General features: G+C 51.1%; 1 protein-coding gene and 2 pseudogenes across 1 annotated transcript; all 3 read left to right on the top strand.

Annotated features, from left to right (window-relative positions):
• LOC123488595 overlaps positions 1–12,906 on the top strand; it is a 20,251-nt pseudogene extending 7,345 nt beyond the window's left edge.
• On the top strand, positions 7,241–7,898 carry LOC123488597 (annotated as a pseudogene).
• Positions 12,907–13,524: 618 nt separating the features above from the next.
• LOC121555613 (histone H2B) lies at positions 13,525–13,954 on the top strand. Its single transcript, XM_041869443.2, is given in 2 exon segments — positions 13,525–13,592; positions 13,594–13,954. Coding segments are annotated over 2 exon segments (378 nt in total). The 3' UTR covers positions 13,904–13,954.
• Positions 13,955–15,000: the final 1,046 nt, after the last annotated feature.

Below are 15,000 nucleotides of genomic sequence, written 5' to 3'. Positions count from 1 at the left end.
AGTGCTGCTGGCAATCGGATGCACTTTTAGCCCATTTAGGAGACAAATAGCACAGGAAAACCAGTGCGCACCGCTCCACCCGACAGTCCAACGGTGAGATTTTGAGCGAGTCGCAACAAAATGCACGGCCCTTCCGCGGCCCACATGACTTTATTCTGAACGGAGACAAGTCTGCTCGCTGGGCCGTTCGCTTTTGGAGCAAAAACACGGCTCCGTCGGTGACTTTTGGGCCAATATAGGCGAACAGAAAACACAAGTGAAAGAGCATTTGGCCAGCCCAGAGAAGCCGAGCTGGTTGGCTTGAGTCTACATGGTTCTCATGTCGCGTTTAAGGCCAGCCCCCTGCTCGGTGTGGAGCTTCAATAGCGCAGAACAGCGTCTACAGCAAACTACTCCTCGCAGTTCTATATCGTGGAGCTCCGCCCCATAGGGGAGCTCTGCTCCTATTGGTTTACCCTCTGCCCTAGGGCAGAACAGCCTGAAGCAAAATTATGCACACACCTACAGCCAATGGGAGTACAGGTGTCCCTATATAAGGAACCCCGTTCCCTCAATCTGCCTCCCATTATCTTCAGCGACTGGACTAGAGAAGAAGCCACAGAAGACTCAGGAAGAATTTCGTCGTTGACATCCAGCCGTCAACGTCTTCCTACAATGAGCACACCAAGCTTATCCATAGGGTAAGTATTTAACAAAAGCTCTTTTCAGAGCTCTGTGTCGCTGTTCCCCTTGGCGGCTGTCGACCCCCCCGACATTGTTTCGTGGGTTGAGGGACACAGCACGCCAGGGACAGCTTCATTAATCCCCACTATGCGCCAGCTGAGCCCTCCTTTTTGAAGGAGTGGAAGCAGCTTTGGGCATTTTTAGGGAGGATATTCCTCTCGAGGATGTGCTATCAGTGTTAGTCTCAGCTGAGGCATCATCTGAAGGCACTGACTCAGGAGATGACAGGGCTATTGGGGAAGAAATGAATATTCTATTGGAACAATTCATTACACTGACCCAGATGTTTAACACCCCTTTTCCTTCGGGAAATTGTGAGGTCATTACATCCCTGGATGATGACGCCACAGCCTCTCTGTGCCTGAATTCTCAGGTCTCATTGAGTGGGCTGCTAAACAGCGGGAGATTAAGCTGCCCCCCATTCCCTCCAACCCGGAAGTGGATAGGAGGAAGGGCGGCCATAACTCTCGCTACAGCCTGGCGTTAGACGGCGGCCTCCAGCAGCAAGGGAGCGGGCCTCGCCCCCCCCTGCAGCGCCAGAGGTGCCGGGCGAGAGAGGTCATTAAAGCGTCATCCTGGCATCACCCGAAGGGCGGCCAGAAGAGACGCCGTTTATGACAGGCGAGGGGGAGAGAACGGAAGACGGCACAGCGCCTGCTGTGACCGAGCCCACTGTCCCCCCCCCCACTCTACCGTTGAGTGTATGGAGGAGAATGTTTTTTGTTGATGTGTGTAATAAAGAGTTGGCTCTACTTGACACTGTCAAAAAAGAGCCCCTTTTCCATAATACATCCGAGAGCGTTCGACCTTCCTCACTCTCGCTCTCTCTCTTACCACTATGAGTGCAGCTCAGCCCACCATGGTGCGTTGCTGAATGCACACATAAGGCAGGTATATAAAAGGTATTAAGTGTACCTTATAAAGACCTCACTTTACAGACTCCTAGGAGTGCCGTAGTGAGTGTCTCACATAGCAGGCTGCAGTCTCAGCCAGATGATGGCATGATGACGCGACCGCTATTCGGGACGGCGCTCTGTCTCAGGCTAACGCCTCAGTCAGTGCAGTTCAGACCCGTGCTGCGTTCCACGGAGGGCCTGATTACTACGGTTACGGGCGTAACCAACGTATCGGCGCCCCGTTTCTCTCAGAACGCGCCGATAATAACCACATTGGGGATGGCGCACTATCACAGACTAAGGTCTCTGTTAGTACGACCCAGACCCATGCTGCGTTCAAGAAGGGCCCGATTACCACGGTCACGAAGGTGCCCAGTGTATCGGGCGCCCCCACCTTTCCTGAACGCGCCCAGGCTCACCACACTGAGTGTAGTTCAGCCCACCAGAGGTGCAGAGCTGAACGCACACAGGAGGTGAAAGGAGGAATAATACCTAGACGCCGTCTTGGTTTATCTCAAAGAGACCTCACATTACAGACTCCAAGGAGTACTGTAGTGAGTGCCTCTCATAGCAGGCTGCAGTCTCAGTCAGGAGACATGATGACGCAGCCGCTAGTTGGGGATGGCGCACTATCGCAGACTAAGGTCTCGATTAGTGCGATTCAGACCCATGCTGCGTTCACGGAGGGCCCGATTACCACGGTGACGAAGTTTCCCAGTGTATCGGCGCCCCCACTTCTTTCTGAACGCGCTAATACTCACCACACTGAGCGTAGTTCAGCCCACCAGAGGTGCAGAGCTGAACGCACACAGGAGGTGAAGGGAGGAAAGATACCAAGACACCGTCTTGGCTTATCTCAAGGAGACCTCACATTCAGCAGGCAGCTGTCTCTGTCCCAATGTGACATGGAGGCGCAGCCGCTAGCCGGGAATGACGCCTTGCTGCAGGCTAATGCCTCAGCCGGCGCAGTTCAGACCCGTGCGACGTTCCACGGAGAGCGGGAATACCAGAGTTACAAGTGTAACCGGGGTATGGACGCCCCCGGTCTATTATGAACGTATCAATGCCCATGGCTCTGAGCGCAGCTCACCACTCATTGAGTGTGTTGTTGAGCAGCCGCATGAGACCAGTGAAGAGGTATTATGGCACCACCGTGTGGTACCAGTCAGAGATCACACCTTTCAGACTCGGTTGAGTTCTGTAATGGATAGGTCTCATTCCAAGCAGCAGTCTCAGTCAGACAATGACGTGATGACGCAATTGCTATCCGGGGAGAGCGCGCTGTCTCAGGTTAATGCCTCAGCCAGCGCAGTTCAGAACCGTGCTGCGTTCACGGAGGGCCGGATTACTGGAGTTACGGGCGTAACTAGCGTATCAAGGCCTCCGATTCACTCAGAACCAGCTGATGTTTCCTCTCCCTTTCGAGGGGGGCCCACCCTGGGCTATTCCACCAACTCAGTGCTGGGGAATAGCGGCGGCGAGGGCCATAGAGGAATACAGGTCCTTCCTACTGGATGTACCACAGCTTCGTGCGCGCCCGCTTTCTCTGCATTGCTGGCAGTGGCAACGAAGCTGTACCCTCTCACGCTGGCTAGAACAGACGTTAGAGAAGGGTTATGCCCTCCAATTCCATCGGACCCCACCCCGTTTCGGGAGTGGTGGAAACGATGATGAAAAACGCCGGACAAAGTAGCCGCTCTGATGTCAGAGATCACGGAACTTTTGGCGAAGGAGGCGGTCACAGTAGTTCCCCGAGAGCAAAGGAACAAAGGGCTCTATTCGCCTTATTTCCTAGTGCCCAAAAGACGGGGGAGTGAGGCCGATTTTGGATTTACGCATTCTCAACGAAAGCATAACCAAACGGCCCTTCCGAATGCTGACGACAAAACGTCTACTGGAATGTGTCCAGAAGGGAGACTTTTGTACAAGCATAGACCTAAAGGACGCGTACTTTCATGTGCCGATTCAATCTCGCCACAGAAAGTTTCTGCGGTTCGCCTTTCAAGGGGTGGCGTACGAGTTCACGAGGATGCCGTTTGGGTACGCCCTGGCACCTCGAACGTTTTCCAAATGTGTGGAGGCGGCATTGGAACAGCTGCGTCGTCAAGGGATAAGGATATTAGCCTACCTAGACGACCTGCTGGTTCTCGCCCGTCAGCAGAGCTGGCGTTCACGCACACGACACAGACAGTGATTCATCTCACGCGTCTGGGGTTCGCTGTGAATTGGAAAAAGAGCGCACCCTGGCCCAGTCATCAGATAGTCTACCTGGGACTACAGCTAGACACTGTAATGATGAGGGCGCGAATTTCGGACCCTCGAAGGGCAGCATTGGTACTAGCCCTGAGGAAGTGTCGTCCGAATCACACAGTAACGGCGCTACTCGATCATGTCACTTTTGGGTCTCATGTCGGCAGCCCACTCTGTGGTCCCGCTGGGGCTTCTGCACATGCGCAGAACACAGCGGTGGTTCGCCAACTAAGACTAGACCCAGTGCGTCAACGTCATCGGTTGGTGGTGGTTCCTCTCTCGCTAAGAGCAGACCTGGACTATTGGAGGAACCCGTGCGTTCTCACGCACGGAGTCCCGATGGGCAAGGTGTCATCCTACATTCCAGTGTATACAGATGCCTGTCTAACTGGATGGGGAGGGACATGTCAGTCTCAAGCGATAGGTGGTGCATGGCCTCAATCAGGTCGGCACATAAACCTCTTGGAGTTGGAAACGGTTCGACTGGTTTTGAACCACTTAGCGTCTACCCTTCGGGGTCGCGATGTGTTGGTTTGGTCAGACAACCGGACCACAGTAGCTCACATACATCGCCAGGGAGGGGTCAGGTCTCCTGCCCTCCACAGGGCGGCAGAGGAATTGTGGCTGTGGGCTCACAAGCACCTTCGCTCGTTGAGAGCAGCGCACATTCCGGGCTACTTGAACGTAGGGGCAGATCTCATGTCAAGAGGGGGTCCTCGAGACGACGAGTGGTGTCTGCACCCAGACATTGTTCTCCAAATTTGGAAACAATTCGGGAGAGCCGAGGTGGATCTGTTCGCGTCACGTGTGAGCAGCGCAGTGTCCCCTATGGTTCTCCCTGAGACAACAGGACGAGCCGCCATTGGGAAGAGACGCGTCACGCACTGCCCGTGGCGAAAGTTCTCCTGTATGCATTCCCTCCGCTGTCTTGCATTCTCCCACTGCTAGCCAGGGTGAGATCAGAGGAGCTAACAGTGATACTGATAGCGCCCCGATCGCCCGGGAGCTCCGTGGTTTGCAGAGATGAGTCAGATGTTGATTGTGCCACCTTGGACAATTCCACATCGACGAGACGCGTTGAGCCAGGCGGGAGGCTCGATAGGGCAGTGGCCCATAATCGGCCAACCACTGAAGGCTTGGTTCCTGAACGGGACAGGTTGAGGCGCCGTGGGTTATCTGATGCAGTGATCAGAACCATACAGAGCGCTAGGGCCAGTTCCACTTCCAGGGTATACACAAGCAGATGGAATGTTTTCTCACAGTGGTGTAACACACAGGACGTAGACCCCATGAGCTGTCAGGTAGAGATGTGCTCTCATTCCTGCAGTCTATGTTTGATAAGCAGAAATCGCCCTCCACCATTCGAGTGTTTGCAGCGGCAATTTCAGCTGGTCATGAAGGGTTTAACGGGAAAAACCTGTTCAGTCACCCATTAGTGAAACGTTTCTTATTGGGAACGCGACGGCTTAGGCCAATGCCTAGAGCTACGCTGCCCGATGGGATTTGGCTTTGGTTCTCGAAAGCGCTATGTAAGTCGCCGTTCGAGCCATTGAATCAAATACCCCTCAAAATGCTGTCTATCAAGACGGCGCTGTTGCTCGCCTTGACTACCGCTAAAGCGGGGTCAGTGATTTGAGTGCACTGTCGACGAGACCCGACTGCCTTGCCATTAATGGCGATTTGAGCAGAGCGGTGTTACGTCCCAACCCCGGCATTTGTGCCGAAGGTTATTAACAGTGCATATAGATCACAGACCGTGGAATTGTGGGCTTTTTATCCCCCTCCCCATGGGGAGAGGAGTGAGAAAAAAGCTTCATTGTTTGTGCCCAGTACGCGCTTTGGCGTGTTACGTTGAGCGCACAGCAGCGATTAGGTCATCGCCTCAGCTGTTTGTGTGTCACGGTGCGGCTGCATTGGGTAGACCACTTTCAAAACAGCGATTGTCTCATTGGCTTTGTGAAGGCATTGAGACGGCAGACGTCTGGCGAGGGGCAACAACCGCCTCAGGGTATTAAAGCGCATTCCACTCGTGGAGTAGCAGCTTCTACTGCCCTCTTCAGAGGTACAGAGGTAGTGGATATTTGTAGAGCGGCGTCTTGGTCGACACCGTCTCCTTTTTATCCGTTTCTATCTGTTGGATATGTCTTCTAACTCTTTGGCTCGATCTGTACTCAGCGTGGCTGAAGGGAGATCTTGAGAAAGAAACAGAGAAAGAAAGCAGGATTGTGACCATGTTCATAAATCCGCTTTTATTAGAAGAAACATATTATGGCACGTTTTTCCAACTCTTTAGCTCGGTCGGCATTCAGCAGAGCTGAAAGGCGATTTGAGCTAAAAAGGAGAGGACAGAGCAGGACCTTGGACAGGTTCCAATCAGGTCCGCCCTTGGTTAGGAAAACGTGTTATGTCAAGAATAGGCTTTTCAACTTTCAAGCTCGATTGCACTCAGCATAGCTGAAAGAGAATCTTGAGCTAGAGGAAAGAGAAGCAGGACGATAGACAGGTCTCTATCAGGTCCGCTTCGGATGAAAGGCTATCTGTGGCATGTCTCTTGACTCAGGGTCAGTACATAAAGACATGTATTGAACTGACAGAATGTGAGGTCATCTATCTGATTCAGATAGTATGACTTTTATATTTTGTTCCTGCCTACTAATCTATGGGTTCCATAGAGTGAGTAAGGCGGTCTGTTGGACACTTAATGTAGAGTGACTGATGTCATTACATTAGTGGACGATAGTGTTGTCACAGAATATTGAGGCACGGCTATCTGCTGGTACAGATTAGCACGAAGCGTCTATTCTGATGATCTGCCCACTAGCCATTGGCATTGCCATTTGAGCTAGATGGGGGCTGGTCTATAACCGATGACGCGGTATATTGTGACGCCGGGTGGGGTTTTAGTCACAGTACTGCGGGAATTGGTTACAGCCATTGCTGGGCTTGACCTTTTCTCATTTTCGAATGGGATGTGTTAGGCTCGGCAGGGAGTACATTTTGGAGCCGTTTCGCTCCGCCTTAAACCAATAGGAGCAGAGCTCCCCTATGGGGCGGAGCTCCACGATATAGAACGACTAGTTACCGGAGTGTAACTCCAGTTCTATGAGTGGAGCGAGCCCTATAGGACTTAAGGCCCCTACCGACCCTCTCTAGTCTCGCTGAAGATAATATCTCGGGAGGCAGATTGAGGGAACGGGGGTTCCTTATATAGGGACACCTGTACTCCCATTGGCTGTAGGTGTGTGCATAATTTTGCTTCAGGCTGTTCTGCCCTAGGGCAGAGGGTAAACCAATAGGAGCAGAGCTCCCCTATGGGGCTCCGCTCCACTCATAGAACTGGAGTTACACTCCGGTAACTAGTCGACCGTGTGTGTGTGTGTGTGTACCGGACCAAACGACAGACAGACATGGCAGAAGTCGCACCAGCACCCGCCGCCGCCGCGCCGGCAAAGGCACCCAAGAAGAAGGCAGCAGCCAAGGCCAAGAAAGCGGGACCCAGCGTAGGCGAGCTCATCGTCAAGGCTGTGACCGCTTCCAAGGAGAGGAGCGGCGTGTCCCTGGCCGCACTCAAGAAGACGCTGGCGGCAGGCGGCTACGACGTGGAGAAGAACAACTCCCGCGTCAAGATCGCAGTCAAGAGCCTCGTCACCAAGGGTACCCTGGGCCAGACCAAGGGCACGGTGCATCCGGGTTCCTTCAAGCTCAACAAGAAAGCCGTCGAGGCGAAGAAGCCCGCCAAGAAAGCCGCAGTCCCCAAAGTAAAGAAGGTGGCCGCCAAGAAGCCCGCTGCGAAGAAGCCCAAGAAGGTAGCAGCCAAGAAGGCCGTCGCCGCAAAGAAGTCCCCCAAGAAGGCCAAGAAGCCCGCTACACCCAAAAAAGGCCGCCAAGAGCCCCAAGAAGGTGAAAAGCCCACGCAGCAGCGGCCAAGAAGGCAGCCAAGAGCCCCAAGAAGGCTACAAAGGCAGCCAAGCCCAAAGCCGCTAGCCCAAGGCAGCCAAGGCCAAGAAGGCAGCCCCCAAGAAGAAGTAAACCTATTACAAACAGTGTTCTACTCGACACATGTTGTACCACAAAAGGCTCTTTAAGAGCCACCCACCTCTTTCCATAGAAAGCGCATTGATTTCCGGTACCTACCTGTCGTGGAAAAGAAATTACGCACACTAGGCTACTTTTACGCACACAACATTGTCCCACTCTGGGTGTGTGCGAAGGAGAGGCATATAATAGAGGGCCAAAATGGCTCAGAAATTCGACCTCACGAGTGCACCCTCACCAGCCATTTTTATATATGAGCCACTGGGCTATTCCCGTTCAGAGGCAGGCTGCTGTGATGTGTTACAAGTGCCATGTAATAACAATAACAATACTATAGTGGCTTCGAATTGAAACTCACGAGTGCACCCTCAACAGCCATTTTTATATATGAGCCACTGGGCTATTCCCGTTCAGAGGCAGGCTGCTGTATGTGTTACAAGTGCCATGTAATAACAATAACAATACTATAGTGGCTTCGATTTCAAACTCAAGAGTGCACCTCACCAGCTGTTTGTTTCCCATTTGGAGAGAAATAATGTGTGGATGTCATTTCGGACATTTTGGCGCTCACGCGAAATGACACAAAGTAACAAAGTCGGAGGGAAACAAAGTAGCCTCTCACCGCTGCCTGTGGGTGGGAACCGGCTTAGGGCTGTCTGTCTGTCCATCTGTCTGTCCCTCGCTCCAATTGGATAAGGCCACACCGGCCCGGTGGCAATCGTTGCCTCTTGTGGCGAGGTATATGTACGGCTCTCGAAAGTGGCGAGCGGCTCATTCAGACTTTCTGTGACTTTCTCAAGCTACCAATATGAGCGGAAGAAGGCAAAACCGGAGGCAAGGCCAGGGCGAAGGCAAAGACCCGTTCATCCCGTGCTGGCCTCAGTTCCCGTGGGCCGTGTGCACAGGCTGCTGCGCAAAGGCAACTACGCCAGCGGCAGTGGGCGCTGGCGCACCAGTCTACCTGGCCGCCGTGCTCGAGTACCTGACTGCTGAGATCCTGGAGTTGGCCGGCAACGCTGCCCGTGACAACAAGAAGACTGCGTATCATCCCCCGTCACCTACAACTGGCCGTCCATAACGACGAGGAGGCTGAACAAACTGCTCGGCGGTGTGACCATCGCTCAGGGTGGTGTGCTGCCCAACATCCAGGCAGTCCTACTCCCCAAGAAGACCGAGAAGGCAGTCAAAGCCAAGTAAATTCGCTACTGCGACTTCAACTTGACTACTCAACCCCCAAAGGCTCTTTAAGAGCCAACCACCTAGCTCTCCAAAAAGCGCAAAGTACCTTTCTATGACCGCAATACATTGAGTGGGTGTATACACAACTATTTCGACATTCTGTGCCCACATGAGGCCTTGCATGAACAACAACACCTACTTGGCCTCATTTGCCATAGCAGGCTAGCATTAGATGATACGTGCCTATAAGCTGTCACTCTTGACTTTGGCGACTATTATTGTGCGTAAAAGGGCCGGCGGCGTCCATTGCGCGCATTCGGGAGTTTGAGTTTTGGAGAGGCCGGGCCTCCCGTCCAATGGCTAACGGAGGAGGCCTGCGAAACAATCGGGGTGGTGGGGAGATGGTGTCCAATCAGCAGGGCGCCACTGCCGCTTTACAAACTCACATAGGCATTTCGAGGCTATACTCCCGACTGTCAGAGCAGCGCCATGGCCAGAACCAAGCAAACCGCTCGCAAATCCACCGGTGGCAAAGCCCCGAGGAAGCAGCTCGCCACTAAGGCTGCTCGCAAGAGTGCCCGGCCACCGGGCGGTGTGAAGAAGCCTCACCGTTACAGGCCCGGCACCGTGGCTCTGAGAGAGATCCGTCGTTACCAGAAGTCCACTGAGCTACTCATCCGCAAACTGCCCCTTCCAGCGCCTGGTGCGAAAATCGCCCAGGACTTCAAGACCGACCTGCGCTTCAGAGCTCCGCCGTGATGGCCTTACAGGAGGCTAGCGAGGCTTACCTGGTCGGCCTGTTCGAGGACACCAACCTGTGCGCCATCCACGCCAAGCGGGTGACCATCATGCCCAAGGACATCCAGCTGGCCCGCCGTATTCGCGGAGAGCGCGCATAAATGAGGATGACCTGAACTCGAATATCCCCCAAAGGCTCTTTTAAGAGCCACCTCCATATTTCCATCAAAAAAGGCACAATTGTTCCATGTATACACGCACCTCTACATTAGCCACCATGTATGTTGTTCACTAACACGTCTAAAAGCTACGATTGTACCTTTTTAGTTGCCTGAAGTCTAGCTTCAATGTTTGTGTGTGTATATACACAACCATCTGGCATCATCCACTTCCCTTTGAACTATATAGTAACACAGTAAAATGCTTTACAAAGGAGGGGAAAAAGAAACGAGTGATAATATAGGCCGAATAGTAACAAGAATTGTGTTCAGATGAATAATTGACACTATTAGTTGTGTGTAATAATAGCCTTGCATGCAGTCCAGAAAAAACATGCATGCCAACTTACTTTGAAAGTCCCATGTTGCAGTGCTGCTGAGAGACTCATGCAGAGGCCCAAACTTTACAATGGAGCACGGAGGCCATCTTGTGGTTAAATGTGGGTACTGCACCTCATGGTGATTCCCTTTCAGCATTTGCTCTTTAGGCCAGCGTTTCCCAAACGCGGTCCTGGGGTCCACAAGGGGTGCGCGTTTTGCGTTTTGCCCTAGCACTCCACAACTGATTCTAATACTCCCAGCTTGATGATGATGAGTTGATTATTTGAATCAGCTGTGTAGTGCTAGGGCAAAACTCCCAAAATGTGGCCCGAGTTTGGGAAACCCTGCTTTAGGCTAATACTAGCCTATTAGGATGACTTGGTTCGATCGCTTTAATGGCAACTGCTGAACTCTGGTTTCACTAATTACTTGTCCCAGGTCACCATTATGAATCCAATAGCAAAACAAATGTTTCAAAATTGCTCAATAGTGAAAAAAGGCCAGGAAATGATGGGTTCTCAGCAATATTTCACCAACAACCAATCACTATTCACGCATAGACATTAGGATCATCAACAAATATTCCTAAGTCATACTACAAAAAGGGTTGTATCGAAATGGATTTGTCTGTTCAATGCAAGTTCAACGTCAAAGAAAAAGTGCATCACCACAACAAACGTGTCTTTAGATACACTGTAAAAAATGACTTTGTGGAATGTACTCAAGCTATTACAGTCAACAAAAGCACACGTCATATTGTTGAGTAGATCTTTTTGCTTGTTTTTATGAGTAGATAAGCTTGAGTAAGTTGAGTTGATGTGGTCCAATACATTGAGTAAAGATGATAGAGACGTAAAAAGGATTATATTACATTGATTCGACTCAAATAGACATTGTGTTATTTTACCTGAATGATTCATCCTATTATGTATTTAGACCAACTTACTTTGGATTCACTCAATCACATCCCTTAAGAGAAAAGGTATCCGGACACCGGGAATCCATTTATTTAAACATCAACGGTTTGCCAAAACATCTGTTATTATGAGTTGACAAATTACGTAATTGCAATCAACACCGCAGGTAACTCATGATTGCTGCAGGTAGGCAACACCGTAGAAATAGGAACTACAACACTAACAACAAGTGACATTTACTCCTGATGTACTGACTGACCTGTTGCAACCTCTACAACCACTGTGCTTATTATTTGACCCTGCTGGTCATCTATGAACGTTTGAACATCTTGGAGAAAATGTGTGAAACCACTGCCTATATGAGGAGCTGTCGTTGTTTGTTTTATTACCACATACTTATGGAAATTGCACCGGTTGAGAGATGATGGCTCTCTTGTGCCTACGGTGAAGGGTACTTCTGATCCAGCAGGTGGTGCTAAGATCCCTCCCTATATGACTTGAATGATGAGTTGATTTATTCCTTATAGCTCCTAATGATTTTAAGGCCAGTGTTGGCAAACATTACTTGTGCTCCAGCAGGTGGCCATGACATCCCTCCCTATATGACTTGACTGACCAGTTAGTTGATGGACTCCTTATAGCTCCTAATGATTTTAAGGCCAGTGTTGGCAAACATGACTTCTGCTCCAGCAGGTGGCCATGAAATCCCCCCTATATGACTTGACTGACCAGGTAGTTGATGGACTCCTTATAGCTCTTAATGATCTCAAGTGTCTGTGTTTTTATGTGGTTAGGAGTTTTGCTCACTGCGTGTCCCCCCTTCCATTTCAGTGTTTCCCAACTCCAGCGGTAGAGTAGGCTACCCCCAACAGGACCCATTTTTCTTGTAGGCCTGGACAGCCACAGCTGATTGAACAACCTGTCACCTAAATTACCAAGTCCTCAATGAGTAGAATCAGGTGCAACAACAACAACAACAACAACAACAATGTGAGGAGAGGGACACAGTGTACTAGCTGATCTCCCAGTTGTCACAGTTTGGCCTTGTGTTCCACATAGCCTATATCAGTATTTGAGTATGTTTCCGCGTACGTTAGTTGCTTTCACGTCATCTTTGAAATCGCTCCTCCCTAGTCCCCAGAACGAGCGCCCTCCCCTTTGCAACGCCTCCGAACATATAACAGAGGCGCGCTTTCTGTGCCGCCGGCCTCAATCAGGTCGACCAAACGCAGATAATAGCGCACGCGCACCGGCGCTGAAGTCATTCATTCACTTGAACTCAACTAGCGAACACACCATGTCCGGAAGAGGCAAAGGCGGCAAGGGACTCGGAAAAGGAGGCGCCAAGCGTCACCGCAGTTCTCCCGCGATAACATCCAGGGAATCACCAAACCCGCTATCCGCCGTCTGGCTCGCCGCAGCGGCGTGAAGCGCATTTTCCGGTCTGATCTACGAGGAGACCGCGGTGTCCTGAAGGTGTTCCTGGAGAACGTGATCCGTGACGCAGTCACCACACCGAGCACGCCAAGAGGAAGACCGTTACCGCCATGGACGTGGTCTACGCTCTGAAACGTCAGGGACGCACCCTGTACGGTTTCGGCGGTTAAACCCACTCTCTTCGGAACCTCAACACCCGACTCGAACCCAAAGGCTCTTTTAAGAGCCACCCACATCCGCTTAAAATGGGCCCATTCCATGTAGTGTTTATATAACAAAAAATGTTTAGTATGCAATTTAGTAAGAAAGTATGAGCCACTTCGAGTGGACAGGGAGTATTAATTAGAGGATTCTAATGTCCCGTCCACTTTTAGCGCACAGAGGGAGGCCTATATCTGACAGTGCAAAGTGTAAGAACGTTATTATTTTGGGTCAAGCAATAGTGGAATTTGGACAACATAAAGCCACCACGAGTCGGTAGACGTGGCTCGAAAAGAGGGGGACAGCGCACACACACACACAGTCCAAAATGGGAGCCCTATGTCTGACTGGTCCAAAGTGGGCAATTCTATCACTCAGCATTATTTAGCACAACAATCGTGCCATTTGGACACCTATTAAAGCCCCCTTTTGAAACACACAATTCCCCATCGGTCACAGAGCATAGGCTATAGAGAGGAGGGAGGGAGGAGGGAGCAAGCAAGCAGGGGGGAGTGTCTACGGCCGCTGACTTTGCTTAGCTTCCTCTTCATAAAGACGGTAAGCGCCCTTCACCCCCTCATTCGTTTCTGAGAAGCAACGAGCATCATCATGCCCGAGCAAGCAAAGTCAGCGCCCAAGAAGGGCTCCAAGAAAGCCGTCACCAAGACCGCAGGGAAGGGGCGGCAAGAAGCGCAGAAAGTCCAGGAAGGAGAGTTACGCCATCTACGTGTACAAAGTCCCGAAGCAGGTCCACCCCGACACCGGCATCTCCTCCAAGGCCATGGGAATCATGAACTCCTTCGTGAACGACATCTTCGAAAGCGTATCGCCGGGAGAGTCCTCTCGCCTGGCCCACTACAACAAGCGTTCTACCATCACCTCCAGGGAGATCCAGACCGCGGTGCGCCTGCTGCTCCCCCGTGAACTTGCCAAACACGCCGTGTCCGAGGGCACCAAGGCCGTAACCAAGTACACCAGCTCCAAGTAAACAGCGCATTTGGACTGCTCTACTAACCCAAAGGCTCTTTTAAGAGCCACCCACTCTGTCAGTAAAAAAAGCAATTCCATCGCCACCGAATGAATGCGTAGGTAGGCTGCGTTACATTGTATCATTGTTTAATGGCGGCGCGCGCCGCCTCGGAGAGCAGCACATTGTATCATTGTTTAATGGGCGGCGCGCGCCGCTCGGGAGAGCGGCTACATTGTATCATTTCCCCTGCCCGTTCCAGCGTAGGGGTTTAGCGCGCCTTTTTGGTGTCTTTGCGCGCTGAATAGTAACCCATGTTTGTCGGGCTCTATTCCAGGTGAAGGCAATGTAAAATGGCACCATTTGACAAAGGGTGTAAATAAATAAATCAAAAAAGGCAGTCTGTTGGGTTTGATTGGAAATAAATTCCTTTTATCGTCTAATGAGCAGATAGTCATTTTGAGTTGACTTCCTGAATCGGTAGGACACGGATGGAGTGAATGGATGCTCCATCATTGGACTATACCTAATGATGTGAACGAGAATGATGATGGCAAGAATAAAAAAGGTGTTGAATAATATGAATGTATATTATATATATATATATATATGAACGTAGCCCTTTGGCCTACAGGTCATTTCCGGTCAAGGTCACATCATCCATATAGTCCCCTGTAGCTCAGTTGGTAGAGCACAGCGCTTGCAACGCCAGGGTTGCGGGTTCGTTTCCCACGGGGGCCAGTATGAAAATGTATGCACTCACTTACCTGTAAGTGGCTCTGGATAGGCGTCTACTACATGACTCAAAATGTCCATGTGAAGTGTAGTACATTTGAGTCACGTAGTGTATTTTTCCTTCCTACACCACTCACGAGGCAACAGGATAAAAGGCAGTGGCTTCCACGTGACAAAGTGGGGATATGAATGTGTCTGTAGGCCAAGTCACAGTATAACACAGTGAAGGAGTTAGTGAGTGTGAGACTGAGAGAGAGAGAGACTATACAACAGGGAAGGAAAAGAGGCCGCAATCAGCCTTCTGCAACCCGCATGCACCTGCTGGGACTCTTCTCCCAGTCCAACCACATATGCAGCCCTTGTTCACTTGGGGAGAGAGAGAG

Source organism: Coregonus clupeaformis, unplaced genomic scaffold (genome assembly GCF_020615455.1).
Source record: "Coregonus clupeaformis isolate EN_2021a unplaced genomic scaffold, ASM2061545v1 scaf2387, whole genome shotgun sequence".
Taxonomy (NCBI): domain Eukaryota; kingdom Metazoa; phylum Chordata; class Actinopteri; order Salmoniformes; family Salmonidae; genus Coregonus; species Coregonus clupeaformis.
Note: the sequence above shows the minus strand (reverse complement) of the source record. Positions and strands in the feature narration are given on the sequence as shown.